This window comes from Cucumis melo, chromosome 10 (genome assembly GCF_025177605.1).
Source record: "Cucumis melo cultivar AY chromosome 10, USDA_Cmelo_AY_1.0, whole genome shotgun sequence".
Lineage (NCBI taxonomy): Eukaryota > Viridiplantae > Streptophyta > Magnoliopsida > Cucurbitales > Cucurbitaceae > Cucumis > Cucumis melo.
In genome coordinates, this window is record NC_066866.1 from 26,991,687 (window position 1) to 27,007,572 (window position 15,886).

The 15,886-nt window shown below is 36.0% G+C and overlaps 1 protein-coding gene across 5 annotated transcripts; it reads left to right on the plus strand.

The window, feature by feature from the left end:
* Positions 1 to 1,278: 1,278 nt before the first annotated feature.
* LOC103499376 (auxin response factor 1) lies at positions 1,279 to 12,454 on the plus strand. Of its 5 annotated transcripts, none has more exons than XM_017047083.2 (16): positions 1,279 to 1,619; positions 1,918 to 1,993; positions 2,453 to 2,536; positions 4,405 to 4,520; positions 5,237 to 5,332; positions 5,470 to 5,526; positions 5,737 to 5,889; positions 5,973 to 6,057; positions 6,614 to 6,704; positions 6,812 to 6,976; positions 7,175 to 7,294; positions 7,376 to 7,451; positions 10,169 to 10,334; positions 10,413 to 10,900; positions 11,023 to 11,213; positions 11,471 to 12,454. In XM_017047083.2, exons 3-16 carry the CDS (start codon positions 2,488 to 2,490, stop codon positions 11,643 to 11,645), a joined length of 2,028 nt encoding a protein of 675 aa, XP_016902572.1. In that variant the 5' UTR covers positions 1,279 to 1,619; positions 1,918 to 1,993; positions 2,453 to 2,487; the 3' UTR covers positions 11,646 to 12,454. The 5 variants fall into 5 exon arrangements, with proteins under 5 accessions (XP_016902572.1, XP_050946814.1, XP_008460595.1 ...); XM_051090857.1 differs by lacking the exon at positions 1,918 to 1,993 and adding an exon at positions 2,164 to 2,325; XM_008462373.3 differs by lacking the exon at positions 1,918 to 1,993.
* Positions 12,455 to 15,886: the final 3,432 nt, after the last annotated feature.

The following is a 15,886-nucleotide window of genomic DNA, read 5'->3' on the forward strand; positions in this document are numbered from 1 at the left end:
TTTTAGTTAGTGTTCCAAAATTACGTCCATTTATTTTCATTTCTAAGAAGACGAAAGGACGAAAATGAAAAAGAAAAATAAAGGTACAAAAACAAAAATGAAATAAGGTTGAAAGTATAGTGTTTGGAATGAACATTAATTTTGAAAGCACAATACCTAAATTGAACCAAAATAGAAAGTAAAGTACAATGATCACTACAATTTATCTATTTATTTTATTTTAATTTCTAAATAAGATACCACTGCAAATATAGCAAATTAGACCTAAAAGTTTTTGTAGATCTATAACACAATAAAAAAAAAGTTTACAGAGTATAACAAAATTTAAATCTATCTCTCACTGTCTATTAGTGATAAACCATATCATTAATATGAATGTGTGAACGATAAAATCTATCTCTAATAGGAGTTTATCAACAATAGAGTCTACCACGAATTATTTTGCAATATCTGCAATTTTTTTTTCAAAAAAGTTGTTACACACTTGATTAGTAACCATAAAAGTGTTATCAATTGCAATTAAGTCATGCTAAAAAAAAAAAGTTAAGCAACGTAGGAGCCTCCGATTAGTCTTGAGTGGAGTAGGTTTGTACAGGTCATTCATTGTTTGAACTTTCCATTATAAGAGTTAAAACTATTTGAAAAGCCAGCAAAAAGAAAAAAAGCCTATTTGAAAATATTTATTGCTTACTATTTTATATTGAAATCTTTACGTAAACTAAAGTAGTTTGTAATTCAGACTAAAATAATTAGTAGAGAAAAAGGAGTAGTAATTAAGAGGAGGTAGTTGAAAGAATAGAATACTCATTGGCAAGGCATGGTGTGTTAGAAGAGTCTAAATAGGAAGACAAAGGCGTAAATAAGAGGAAGAAGAGGGTGTGGAAGGAAAAGAAAGAGAGAAAGAAAGAGAGAAAGAAAGAGAAAACATAAAAAAAAAAAAAAAAGAAAAAAGAAAAAGAAAAAGAGTAAAAGAAAAAGAAGAGTCGGGGGGAGAGGAGATTACGGAAGGTGGTGTTGAGAGTAAAGGAAGACTAAAGAATTGATGTATCCCATTCGGGGCGCTCCCTTCTCTCCTGTTCCTCTTCTGCTTCCTTTCTTCTTCTTCTTCCTCTTATTTTTAATTAATTAATAATTAATAATCAATAATCAATAATCATCATTCTTTTTTATTTTCCAAAATTCCAAATAAATAAAATTAATATAACCAACCAACTCCTTCTTTTATTCCCATTTCATTTTCCAAACCTTTTTTTTTTTTTTCTTTTTTGCTTTTCTATGGTGTATGTATGTATTTCTGTGGTGTTAATTAAGAAGGAAGGGCACTCAGACACAGACCCATTTCTTTTTTTCTCTCTCTCTCTCTCTCTTTTTTCTTTTGATAAATAAATTAAACAAATTCCCATTTCTTTCTCTTTCCTCTTACACACAAACAAAGAAATTTCCTTGTCGGCTTGGACCAAACACCATCTTATCGTTTCTTCTTCTTCCTCCTTCCATTCCCTTCCCTTCCCTTCCCTTCCCTTCTTCCATCTCTTTCATTCTTCTTCTTCTTTCTCAAAACCCTACTCTCTCATTTCCATTTCTTTCTACTTCTTCAACTGCTCCCTTCTAATCTTCAGGTTTGTGTTTTTTTTTTTTTTTGTTTTTTTTTCTTCTGGGTTTTCTTTTTCTTTCTTTCTTTCTTTCTTTCTTTCTTTCTTTCTTTCTTTCTTTCTTTCTGCTTTTCTTTATGTTTTTGCTTCTTATTTCTCCCTTTTCCCCAACTGGGTCTCCGTTAGATCCACCTTTTGTAGGTTTTTTTGTTTCAATTGTCAGGTTCATAGACTTCTGGGGTTCCTTCTTTGGGTTTTTTTTTTTCTGGGTGTTTGAGGTTAGGTGGAAGTGTTGAACTCATGTTGGGGGTTTTGATTTTTGTAGTTTTTCTTGGATCCGGAACATGGGGATCGAACTTCTCGTGAATGTGTTGTTTTAAGTCTTTGTTGATTTCAATTGGGTAATCTTCTATTTTGCTGAATCACGAGACGATCTACTTCTTCTTCTTCTTCTTCTTCTTCTTCTTCTTCTTTTAAATGAAATGGATGTGCGTGTCCCTTTGTTGGGTTTCGATTTTATCTTTGACATCGTGAATATTTCGTGTTGTTTTGATCGGATTTGCGGTAAAAGTTCTAATAGATAGATAGCGGCTGCCTTTTGGGCGCTTCATTTAAGATGTACAAAACAAGGTGCGGCTACCTCGCTGACAGCGTGGCTAAGCTAAGTGTCTGAGGCATTTATTGATCTATAAGGCCGCCCCTATCTCATAGATACCATTTGCTGTTGTTCTTGGTTGGTAATAAATATCTTGAAAGGAGTATGTAAACACGTTTATCCCATGTGTTCTGCGCGGATAGGAAGATATTTAATCTGATACTTGTGATGTTCTTTTTTAACGCATAGACCACCGGTTTTGCAGGTTGATTGGAACATAAATATCTTTCTGATATTATTATGTCCTTTTCAGCTGCTTCTAATCTTCCCTCAGGAGGACCCCATTCAGGTTTGTGGTTATCATTTTGGAAGTTCTGTCCATTTTATTTAATTTTTAGTCGCTGTTGTTTTGTTGTTGTTGATGATCTAAAAGAATGAACCTTGGATTTTCAGTTTAGGATAATCTACTGTTAAAATTAACACATCCTAATTTTTCCTGCTACTCTTGCCTTCTTTGTTATGCTGAATGTCTGAAATTTTAATCCTTGAGTAAGCTTGACAGGTTGGCTTTCTGCAATAATCTTGAAGACAGTTCCATTTTTTAGGTTTCTGAAACTAGGTAAAATTCTCTTGGGTTTGACCTTCAATGATCTTCGCAGCAAAAATCATTCTCTTTTATTGGCTGGGGAAATTCTCCTTTGAGAAAGATGCCTGTCCTTTTTGTGGAAATTTATACAATTAAATATGGAGTTTCAAAAGGTGGCTGGTGGTCTATCCCTTGGATATTAAGCACTCTAAAGGTCTCTGTAAGTATGTCTTATATTCAAGCTGAAGTAGCTTCTGAGATCTACTGAGCAATGAAAAAAATTGGAAAAACACCTTATTTTGGGACAAGGAAAGGGACGACTTAGGGAAAGGAAGTGGAACTCTCTTAACCCTTTATCAAAGACTTCATTGTACTTCTATCAGTATAACGTTTTCTATGAGGAAAGTTCTGAATGTTTTTAAACTTTGGGATCATAGCTTTAGTTGATGGTGTTAACACTTAAGATTGGATATTCCTTATGGATCACCTGGCTGGCTTCTTTGTTATACTCATTATTCCAGTGAATGACAAGTTAAGGTGTACTTTATTGATCTTCCAGATATTTCAGATGTAAGCATGGAGTACAGGAAAATTGCTTCTTTTCTCCAATAGTTATGGTGTTGTTCTTATGAGGATTAAACTTATTGGTATGAATTAACATAAATATGAAGCTAGCCAAATGGGTGGATGCGAATGCTATTTAATTTGGCATCTAGAGAAACCTAGTTGAAGGCTATTTTCCATGAGCATATCCGCCTTCTGTCTATGGTTTCAATAACTTCTTGATAGAAATAAGGAGATAGTAGTTGAATTGGTTTGTAGTAGGCTGGATTGTTGGATTAGCATTGATGCCTTACAGGCACATTCACTTGATTGCTTCTCCATCTTTGCAATACCTTTGTTCTCTCTATGTCACGGTAGCCGAAAATAGAAAATGTTTAGATTTTTTGCATGGGTGGTAGTTGTCCGTGAGAAGGTGAAGTTGGGCTAACACTACTGTTATCATATTGAGACCCTGATCCTCTTCCATGTTTCATTTGTCTTGATGGGGTGTGTGCTTTGCAAGGTCACAAGACTTCTCTCTGGTTGAGTAGTCTGAGCTCTGTGGTTGCTAAGGAGCTAAGTTGTGGAGCACAGGCTTCAATGTCACATAATGGTGCAGGTTGAATTTTCAAGTGTGTGGTGCACTTAGTTTCAGATGGTACCAAGATGATATTTTACAGCATATGCGACTGTTATTTTAATTTCAAGAAGCAGTTTGAATGGGGATTTATGTTAGTCCAGAATATAGGATTTTCTTAAATGCATTTAAGTTTAATCAGGTAACTTTATACTGATTTTTAATGTGTGTGCTGCACCTAATTTCTGATGGTATCAAGATGATAATTTACACTTACAGTATTTGCTTTTATTTTAATTTGAAGTAGTTTAAAATTGGGTTTTTGTTAGTCCAGAATATAGGATCACATTATCTTAAATGTATTTAAGTCCAATCAGGTAACTCTGATTTTGTGTTTTTTGTGTTACAACTATCTGGTCTTGAAAATTTTCAATCTATTATCAATTGTCATGGCAATTATTAAACCTTCAGTTGCCTAATGGAACGTGTACCTTGTTTTTTCTATTTCCAGGGCCCTCTTCTGATGCACTGTATAGGGAATTATGGCATGCCTGTGCAGGTCCACTTGTCACCCTTCCTCGCCAAGATGAACGAGTTTACTACTTTCCTCAGGGTCACATGGAACAGGTTTCTGATTTGGTGATGCACACTCAGTGTTTGGTTTTTAGACTGTATAGGAGAAAACATTAAGATTTTGGAATTGAGCTGACATCTTCATGTTAACCTGTGAAGTTTTGAGTTGACATCTTCAATGAAATTGTTTCTTATCCAAATGGAATTTTGCGGCTGCATAACCCCAAGTCTAATGGGTTTACTGTGCAATCTTCATATTAGTCAATTAAGAAAGCATGATGGTAATGGTTATTCTGAAAGAGTAACCGTATGAAAGTTTGATCACAAATGGTTGATATTTTCAAAAACTTGTTAATATTTTTTTAACATTTAGTTTTCTTGATTAATTTATAATGTATATTTTTATTAACTTTGAAATGAGTTTTCTTTACTAATTTATAATATTTTCCTATGCTAATGGAATTGTCTTATATGTTGGGGAATGATTAAGCCGATATCCAATAACTACTCTCTTTGCTAGAAGATTTATTATGTTATTATTGATCTCTAGAGTAACTTTTCTCTTCTTTATATTAACGTTGAGTGTTGAACTTTGTAATTGTACTCCGTTCAAAATTTAATTATTGGAATTCATGTCTGAACGATTCTATAGATTTCTTGTACCACGTAATTGTTTTTTTCACACTATCAATGAGAAGTGTTTCTTGTTTAGAAAATATCGATGGTGAAATTGTTAGAAATTCAGATTTTGCTTTATCTTATGTGTGTAGCTGGAAGCCTCAATGCATCAAGGATTGGAGCAACAAATGCCTTCATTCAACCTTCCATCAAAAATACTTTGCAAAGTTGTGAATGTGGTTCTTCGGGTGAGTTTTATCACACTAATTTTAATTGTGTGGTAGTATATTTTTGCTGTCCTTCCCATATCCCATATCGTGGGCTAATTAAATGACGTTTCTCTGCTCATTGTATCATGTCTAATGACTACTGCTTTGAATGTTAGGCGGAATCTGACACCGATGAAGTTTATGCTCAGATAACTCTATTACCAGAAAGCAATGTTAGTTCTGTACACTTTCACTCTGTAAAGTATTAGAGTTTAGTAGGCAGCAGCCCTAACTCACCTATATGGTGGGCATTACAGCCAAGCATTTTTAAATCTTGCATTACAGTCTTAAACTGCTTGTGGGGCTCAATCCCTTTCCTTTTTTTAATAGTTACTTTGTTGATATCTCTAACTTCTTTTTTGCCTATACTTTTTCATAAGCAGCAAAATGAAGTAACAAGCCCAGATCCTCCCCTTCCTGAGCCTACAAGATGTAATGTCCACTCTTTTTGCAAGACGCTTACCGCTTCTGACACTAGCACTCATGGTGGTTTCTCTGTTCTTAGGAGGCATGCGGATGACTGTCTACCACCTCTGGTTAGAACATACAAATGATCTTGCAAGCTGGTATCCATTTTCTGTCTCTTCCGTGTTATATAGTTTTTTGTCTTCTCTTCCAGGATATGTCTCAGCAGCCACCGTGGCAAGAATTGGTTGCTACTGATTTACATGGGAGTCAATGGCATTTTAGGCACATTTTCCGAGGTATGATTTATAAAGTTGAACGAGTAACAGCCATGTGAAGAGCTATAGATGTTTGCTGTCCTGGCAAATTACAATCTTTTAGAGATGCATTTACACATAAACACAGACATGTAAATCAAACATGTACACAGCTACACATTTTTTTGTTGGGCAAGAAGAGTTTCTCCATGTCCTCCATTTTAGTATTTGTTCTCGACATGATCAACTCTATATGGGTTTTAGTTCCCTTGGACCTTGGTTAAGTACTTTGTATTGGCCTATTGGGTAACTCATGTCCTTGAGTTCAAGCTGCAGGTGCCATAGATGGGGGAAATTGATCTCCCTGCTTCTTGATGTCTCCTAAAGATGATATTAGGATGGGTAGGCCTCAATGGAGATTAGTGCTTGTGGGGAAAAATTATATGGGTTTATAGTGTTGCTGGTAAAGTCTCATGTAATATACTGCATGTTCATTTTGTATCATTTTAATTTATATGATATGGCGTGAATGGATTCCCCCTCTTTCACACACATTTACAAGCACTCTTGAATATGATATTAATACACAAAGTTGCAGGTCAACCGAGGCGTCATTTGCTAACAACTGGGTGGAGCGTCTTTGTTAGTTCCAAAAAGCTAGTAGCTGGAGATGCTTTTATCTTTTTAAGGTAATTTTGTGGTATGCCATTGAAGAGAATGTCTATTTTTCTTAGTGGGATATATATTAATGAACAAGTACATGGTCTCTTTGGTTATATGTGTATTTACTTCACAGAGGTGAAAATGGAGAGCTGCGTGTTGGCGTGAGAAGACTCATGAGACAGCTAAACAATATGCCATCTTCTGTTATATCAAGTCACAGTATGCATCTTGGAGTTTTAGCCACTGCTTCTCATGCTATTTCAACTGGAACACTTTTTTCTGTCTTTTACAAGCCAAGGTTTGTCATCTCTACGTTGTTTTTCTTTTTTGCCCTGTGATACGTGAGGCATTTTCTTTCTCCAAGTAAAATAATCTTATTGTTATTGGTAATTGGCTTTTGTATCTTGACACTGTAAGTCAGCTGTTCATTTTTGCCATTGGTTTGTGATTTATCTCTTGCTACTAGCAAATTGTTAAATATTCTTCCTTATGACAGAACAAGCAGGTCTACATTTCTTGTCAGTCTGAACAAGTACCTTGAAGCTCAAAACCATAAGCTCTCTGTTGGGATGAGGTTCAAGATGAGGTTTGAGGGCGAGGAAGTGCCTGAAAGAAGGTAAGTGGTAACATGTCAAGCTTCCCCAGCTTGTTTTTGCTTTCACTGATTATATATTAATTTTTGTTATATTCTTGACAGTTTTAGCGGAACAATTGTCGGTCTTGGAGATAATGCGTCACCTGGGTGGGCAAATTCTGAGTGGCGATCTTTAAAGGTTAGCTTGTCATTCTATAATAATGCTTCACATGTTTTTCCAGAGGTCAGTCTAAAAACATGATATGATGTGCATTGATGAAGCACGCCCGCGTTCTATGATTTCAATATCTTATGTTAAGATGCATGTTTGAACATAGACAAGCATTTATGAGATGGTCAATGGTTTTAAAAAAAAAAGTATGTGTTTTAGCTTGATAAGGTGTATATTTTGGTTGAGTGGATGTTTTTCCGGAACCTGCCCTCCATTAAAAAATTCTTCGGATTGAGCTGGAGTTGGGGAGATTTTTATGGATGACCACAAAAGGCTAGCTATCTGTAGGAATCTTATCAGTTAACTTTCAGCTTCGTGAGTATGACATTAGAAAAGAGATTACTGTCTTTCTCTCTCTTTTCTTCTCATCATTGTGGATGATTGTGAGTTGATTGCAAAAGGAAGGAAAATGGATACATGACAAATTTTCTTTTCCATCCTTTTTCCTCTCATTTCCTAATTGCTGATTGCTGATTGCTGATGGTGTGAATTTTTTGGACTATTGACTCTCTTGAATTCAAGAATCTTTTCCTTGTTTTTCACTAATTTGTTAGTGCCTCAGGTTTTAAAGAATTTAAAGGGAACAAATAACCTTTTGCTCAGAGCTCTTCTTTCTTGGCTTTTATTTTGGTGTTCTGTTTGGATTATCTTTTGCTTCTTCGTGGAGAATTTATCTTTACTTGAGTTGTTACCTATTCCCTTTGTATTCATTATTTGTCCATTTATTTCTTGGGAGAAGCTTTGTATCTTTGGAGCGTTAATGTTTTTCATTATTTCAACGGAAGTTTCTTGTTTCGAGAAAAAAAAGGGGATTCTAAGAGCTTGCTTATTTTGTTTTATTTACTATTACTATTATTTTTTGATAAGAAACAAAGGATACAGCAAAAAGAGCCAACAAAGACAGAGCCTAAGGGTAGGGGGAAGAGAGCCCCTCCAGAAAACTAAATGGAGGGCTTTTCCGATTGTTTTGAGTCAGGACGAGTTAGCAGGTGTTATTGCCACTAAAAAAAAAAGAAAAAAAAAAGGCAGTTTTATCTTCAAAAAGTGTGGTTTCGTTCTAAACAAAGTTAGAAAGTCCCAAATCGCAGTCCTCACTACCATGGACCACATTAGTCCTCACTACCATGCAGGGTTCTGATCAGCCAGTTTTCCACTCTCGTGCGATAGATGTTGAATCCTTGAGTAACCACCAACTCCATCCTCTGAGTGAACAGTCAATGAATACAAAACGGTCAAGAATTTCAGTATCTCTGAGCCACAGAGGACTTGCTTCAGCTTGATTGCTATGCATGGCATATTTAAGTAATACCTTATGTCATAAAATCTTTATTATGAAGGAAACTAAAATGGGCGTTTTTGTCATTGAGAAGTGTTGTGCAAGATGAAGTTATCAAGTCAAAGATCACCAAATTAATCCTGGGGAAGGGCAGCCATCTTCCAGTTGACTGACTACCTTTTCTGTTTAAGTTCGTTTCCCGGATGAAATTTCTAATCTCCTTTAAATTTGAGTTCATCCCTCTTTGTTGGGAACTTCGAAGATTGAATAATAGTATGTTGCAATGATAAATAATATCGTTGTTCTAAGCATACTTGCTTTTGACAAAAAAAAAAAAAAAAAAAAGCTCATTCTTCCTCCTTCTAGGACCCCTTTGTTTTGTTCACTACTGACCCAGAATGACATTGCTTTTGGGAAATTTGCAAATAGCAAACAAAATAATATGGTGGCATATTGGATATTTTTATGTTGTGCTAGCATGGTTTTATTTTTATCTTATCACACAAAGAACTGCGAAAGGGAACTCCAAATTGTGAGGTGATATACAACATGGCACCTTGCAATTGAGAAAAAAGTGTTGAATTGTTCGGATCACATGATGATGTGCATAAAGCATGGAAAACTTAAAGAATATAGTGGGTTCTTAGTGTATGAATCTTCCTTTTACTATAAGCTTGGGGAAGAGCAACTTTTCGATGACAATCCTTGAGCCTTCAATGAAATATGCAGCAAATGCTAACCTCAGTTCTTGCAGAGTTAGAAAGAACTTTATAAAAAAAAAGGATAATCAATTTACAGGAAAAATGTCCACTTGGTTAAGTACTTCTATCGCAATAGTTTCTATAGATATTTATGTTATTGACAAATATGGCAATTTTTGTCATCCTAACCTCTGAAAGTTGATGTCTGATAACTGACAAGAATTACATGTTGGTGGTGTGGACCAATTTTTTGAATATTGATCAAATATTCAATTTGTATTTTAGAAATATGTGGAGAGGAGACCTAGAACTCTCATCATACATCCTCCCAAACTTCGAGATTAACTCTATTTAAAAAATAAATATGAAATGCATAAGAAAGTATTTGAATCATTGAGAATTTTTCGGACACGATTCTGGCAATGATAGTAGATGCTCAATCGTCATTTTCATGTAATATATGGTTCTGTTGTACCCAATATAATGGTGCTAAAATACTTTTAACTTAGTCTTCAACTGAGTTTTGTTTCCCCAAAAACAATTTGAGTTGGTGTTTGTACTTCCCTGCATAATGGAACCTTTTACACTTATTCTTCTGATTTTCTTTACAATTTTATGCCATGGTGTGTGTTGATATACTCTACACTTGCACCAATGCGTTATTTTATAATTCAAGAACTCACTTCTGATTGTTGATTGGTATAAAGGTGCAATGGGATGAACCTTCATCTATCTTGCGTCCAGATAAGGTGTCTGCTTGGGAGTTGGAGCCGCTTGTTGCTTCTAACCCTCTAAGCTCTCAGCCTACACAGAGGAACAAGCGTCCACGGCCAACAGTTTTGCCTTCATCCTCACCAGATGCAACTGTACTTGGTAATGGAACCCTTCTGTATAATAACAATCACTGTCGATATTTTAGATGGAACGTTACTGACCTATCTTTATGTATAGGTGGGTGGAAACCTACAGTTGAATCTTCTGCTTTTTCATATACTGAGCCACAGCGCGCAAGGGACCTATATTCATCACCAAAGTTCAGCACTGCTGCTTCAAATTCTCTTGGTTTTAATGCGAATGGTGCTGTGTCCAGCAACACCTACTGGTGTAATACCAATAGGGTGGAAAATATTATGGACACTTCATCTCATGGAGCAAACAGGGAGCCTGTTGAAAAGAAACAGAACAGTAGAAATGGATGCAGGCTCTTTGGGATTCAGCTTCTTGGAAATTCTAATGTGGATGAAGCGTCTCCAGTTTCAACACCTAAAATGGTCGGTGAGGATAGGCTGGTTTCACCTGTAGACTCTGAGTTTGAGCAGCATTCTGAACCATCAAACATTCACCGATCAGATATTCCCTCCATAAGCTGTGATGCTGATAAATCATGCTTGATTTCCCCATTAGAGTCTCAAAGCAGACAAATCCGCAGCTGCACAAAGGTATTTCAATACGTTGGTTTTTCATCACTTTTCCCTCTCTTCTAATTGCTCTAGTGCAATTTTGACAAAAAACAGTAATTTATGTATAAATTTGTAAAAACTTTACTTGCATATCTTTTCAGGTTCACATGCAAGGAATTGCTGTTGGGAGGGCTGTAGATTTAACCCGGTTCAATCAATATGATGATCTACTTAGGAAACTGGAAGAGATGTTTGACATAGAGGGGGAGCTTTGTGGCTCTCTAAAGAAATGGCAGGTTGTTTACACCGATGATGAAGATGATATGATGATGGTTGGAGATGATCCTTGGAAGTAAGTACATTTGAACACAATCATTTTTCCTGTCCGATATTAATACATATCGGAACTGATCAAATGCTATCATGATTGATCTTGCTTTCATCCTCAAGTTAATAACTGTAGTTGCTTAAATCGAATGTTCTCTCTTCTGATGGACATCTTAATCACGTGCAGTTTCCATTAAGTTGAATGTTTTTGCTGGATGTATGAGAGATTTTGGTGGATGTATGAGACCTGGATTTATTTGTTTCTTTTCTAAATGATCGCAGTGAGTTCTGCAGCATGGTAAGGAAGATATTCATTTACACAACAGAAGAAGTGAAGAGACTTTCGCCCAAAATAAAACTCCCACTGGGTGGAGAAGCAAAGCTTAGCAAGCCAGATTCCGATATGATTGCCAACCACACGGAGGACCAATCGTCCATCGTGGGATCAGACTGCTGATGGAGATGTATCCTATGTCGTGTATAGTCATTGGCAGAGGAGAAAGAAAATGTGGAATATTCACCACGGGGGATGAAGTGGTGGAAGAAAGGAATGGTTTATATAGCGGTAAGGTTTTATCGATAGGTATTGTATGCAGGGGTTGGCTGCTCTTTTGACCGCCAATGGAGTGAAATCCGGAACGAGGTGTTGTTATATTTTCACTTGGAAGTACTGCAGATTCGGAGGACGAGAAGCTAGCTGCAGGCTGCTTGGGGGGGGGGGGGGGGGAGTGGAACCGGTGAAGGCTTTCTGAGCTCATGAATAGAGTGAGGAATGAATATGTTAATGGAATTGTTTGGACTTGGAAATGAAAATGTGGGTTAGCAGAAAATACTGTTCTGTGTTTTTAAGACGAAACAAATACTTCTACGTAATAATGTTTGGTTCGGTTCATTTTCGGGGCCTTTCCCTGTCTCCTGAATATCAAACCATGTGAGTCAGCTTCAGTTGCATTTTTGTACATAAGAAATATGATGCTGTCTTTTTTCCACCAACTTGATTGCAGGGGTCTCTTTTTGTGTTGGGTTGTCAATGTCCATGGGGGAGGAAGAAGCTCAAAACACCTTCCATCTTTCCAATGTAAATGTAATATTTATGATTATGTATTGATTTGGATTTTGGAGGTACTGCTGCGGCTTTCTCATTCTGGTCAATGGGTGTAACTAGTAGGATTTTTCATGTCTTTTTAGAATAATGTGGGTTGAATGTTGACTGGATGTTTTGAATTTTTAATGCAATGTGTAATAGACGTATATTAGACTGGTGAATTTGAACTGATTTTGATGGCTTGTCTTCTGTAATCATTGTAAATAAGCAGTGCTCAGATTTTCTAGTTTCAAGTCATTTGGTGGTTCAATTTTTAAACGTAATGATTTGTTTTATTTTTTCTACTTTAAAATTGGTTTTAGTTTTAGTCCCTATTATTGGTATTTAAGATCTGACATAAGACGCTTGAGGCTTGAGGTAGTTGTAATCTACGATGTTTAGACTTGAACTGTTTTTTAGACTTCTTAGCTTAAAAATTAAGGGGAAATGATGTGTATAAATTTGGATTAGAAGTTATATGTTAGGGAAATTAAAATATTTGAAATAGATTCAAATATATTTACTTTAGTATAAGATGTCAGATTATATATATTATTTAATTGGGGCAATCCTAGTTGGGTCATTATAAAATACCACTTCTTGGCTTAGATGATGATGAATTATTTGCAAAGTTCTCTATTCCCATCTCTTTCGAAGCTCCCACAAAACCTTTGGCTCTTTGTATTGTACGTAGACAACACTAAAACTATATCGCTGTCATAAACACGTGTACTGAGTTGGAATCAAGAGCAAAGATTTGGAGAAATGTTGTTTCGGATTTGAAAAAATTCTACTATCTTTGAAGAAAACTTAAATTTACTAAAAGTTGATATGGAATTAAATTTTTGAATATGAATGGCATTTTCTTAAGAGATTAAAAAAGCAGTTGTGAGTGCAACTATTGACCAAACAAAAGATGATAGCAATGTTCGAGCTTTAACTGATTCTGTGTAGTTGATATGGATTTTTGTGATAGATCTACTGTTTCTAAAACCAAGCTGGTATACTCGTCAAATGGTGCTTGTTCACATGGCTTCATGAAGAATTTCGTTGGCTAGACAAGCACCAAATTTTGAAATAACAGGCTCATATTGTTACAAGTATGAGCTTATGATAGATTTTAGACTAATGAAAAAAAGAAGTAAGAAAGAAAATTGTTCATAAAAAACCTTAACTCGTTGATCGGCTCCATGATTTTGGTCCTCATATGTTGACTCGATCCATGAGTGCTTTGACACGACAGCCATCTACCAGTTACAGTTGTGATGACTAGACTTGTTATGCTTCACCCCGCACGCGTCCTAACTTGCCATGTGGTGCACGACGCGACTTAGAACAATTCTGACGTCTCTAAAGTGAAATGCTAGAATATTGCTCACTTCAGTTTTAAAGCTTTGCTTAATTGCCTGATAGCTTCACACTTAACCTGAAATTCATACTTTAAGCTATGTAATGTAATTCAACACAACATAATAGGAGGAATCAATCATCCTTTTATTAGCCTTTAACCATGCATTCTACAACATTTTCTAAGATACAATAAAATAACACCTAAGCTTAAACAAAATGCTTAGTAGCTTCTCTTCGCCTAGCAGCATCTCAATCTTTCCTTACTTTGACCTTAACGTCTGATTATCTGGAGAGTAAAAACTTAAAATGTAAATAAAATGATTAGTGAGGAAGTTTTAAGAAAACCTATTTTTGAATACATTTCATAAACATCATCATTTCATGTCATATTGCGTAAACAAATATTAGTCTCAAACAATTCTTTTGCCAAGATCGAGAATCATTCCCTACGTCGGGACTCATCATCTCGTGTTTGGACTACTGTGATGTCCTTTTCATCAACAACATCCGAGAATAACTTGATTCGTTCCTTCTTGCTCTTGCCACTAAACACAATACACATCTTTTATCCATTGGCAAGCTTCACTTCACCACGCAATCCTTTTCTACATCTATTTTTACTCCTTATATATACATAATAGTTAGTTCATTGATAGAAAGAAGACTAAGGGTGTGTTTGGGCCTCGGGTTTAGAGGGAAAAGGAAAAATATTTTGGGCCAAACCTTGTTTGGCCCAAGTATTTTGTTGAAAGGGGATTAGGGTTATCCTAATCCCCCTTTTAACCTATCTTCTCTACTTCCTTACCTGTCGTACGCGTCTCCTAACCCTACCATTTTCCGATCTGATGCCGTACTTCTTCTCGCGATTTTCCTGACGTTTTCCCCTCATTATCTTCCCTTTTTTTCTCTGATTACTTCCCTTTTACCGATCTCTTCTCTTTCCGTCTTGAAATTAATTTACATCTCCTTCGTTGAATTCGAAGGAGATGTCCGTGTTCTTCGTCCTCCATTTTTTGCCCTACTCTTCCCGAAACCCTTCTTAATCTCTCTGTTTCGTTGATCGGTTGCCACCAACGTGCGTGACCTCCGAAACATTTCTCATCCTCTCTCCATATTTCCATACCCTTCGTATGCCGAACAAACCCTTGCCGCTCCCCACTCTTGCCAGTCCTAGAACGAGTTTACTACACTTTTTTCATACCGAACAATCATTTATGGTAGATGCTACACTAAATCAGTGAAAGGAATTCGAGTACGGGCATGGCGGAGCACGGCAGGGGTCTTCGGTGTGCACCAAAGGTATGGTCAGCCGATGATGAGCATTGTGGTGGTCAATCTGATTACATTATGCAATTTTTTTTTCTTATTATCAGTCTAATATTTATTCCTGTTCGCGGTGATGAGTTTAATTTAGGCCTTATGTTGAAATTTTGTTTACTGCCTCGTCTTTGAAGTTCATTAATCATCCGCGCTCTCTGTTTTTCACATGTATTCCGAATTTCTTCTATCATCCGCACTCTCTGTTATTCACATGTATTTCATATGTTGTAATTCATATGTTCTTCTGCCTCCTAATGAGCTAAATTTTGTTGTAATATCCATGCTGTTGAACATGTTTTTATTTGTTTTGCCTACTGTTCAAAAAAATGTCATGGATACTGTGTGCTTCTGTTGAAAAAAATTACCTACTTCCTTGAAATTTGACTGAATTTGTGAAATCCCCTTTTTTATGGGATTCTTGTTGGGTTTCTTTACTGCTGGTTTATACTCCCTTTACTATATAATGGACCCTTCCTCCTTCCATTCCATATTCAACTAACTTTCCTTTTTGGTATACTTGCATTTGTCTTTGGTATGTTATTCAAATTCCATTGCTATACTTGCATTCCATTCTTTGTTATATGGTATGTTTATCATGTTTCCAACGACAATTGATATTTTTTCAACTATGCTAATTTTTTTTTCAATTCAGCCCCTGTGTTTCGCCTTCTTTGCCTTTGTCTGTATTTTACAAAAGAGTGCTTTTGTAAATTTGTTTCCTTCTGCACTGTGACAAGTAATGCTTTGTTTCCTTCTGCGCTGTCACAAGTAATGCTTGCTGTATTTTATGTCTGTATTTGGTTGCTTCTGTTTTACATATGATGTTATGAACTCCACCGCAAAAAATGGTACCGTAACTGCGTTCTTCTTGAACGTCTTTGCGGTAATCAAATTAACTCTGAGGCTATGTTCTTTTACATACATTATGTACTCACACCTTGTTT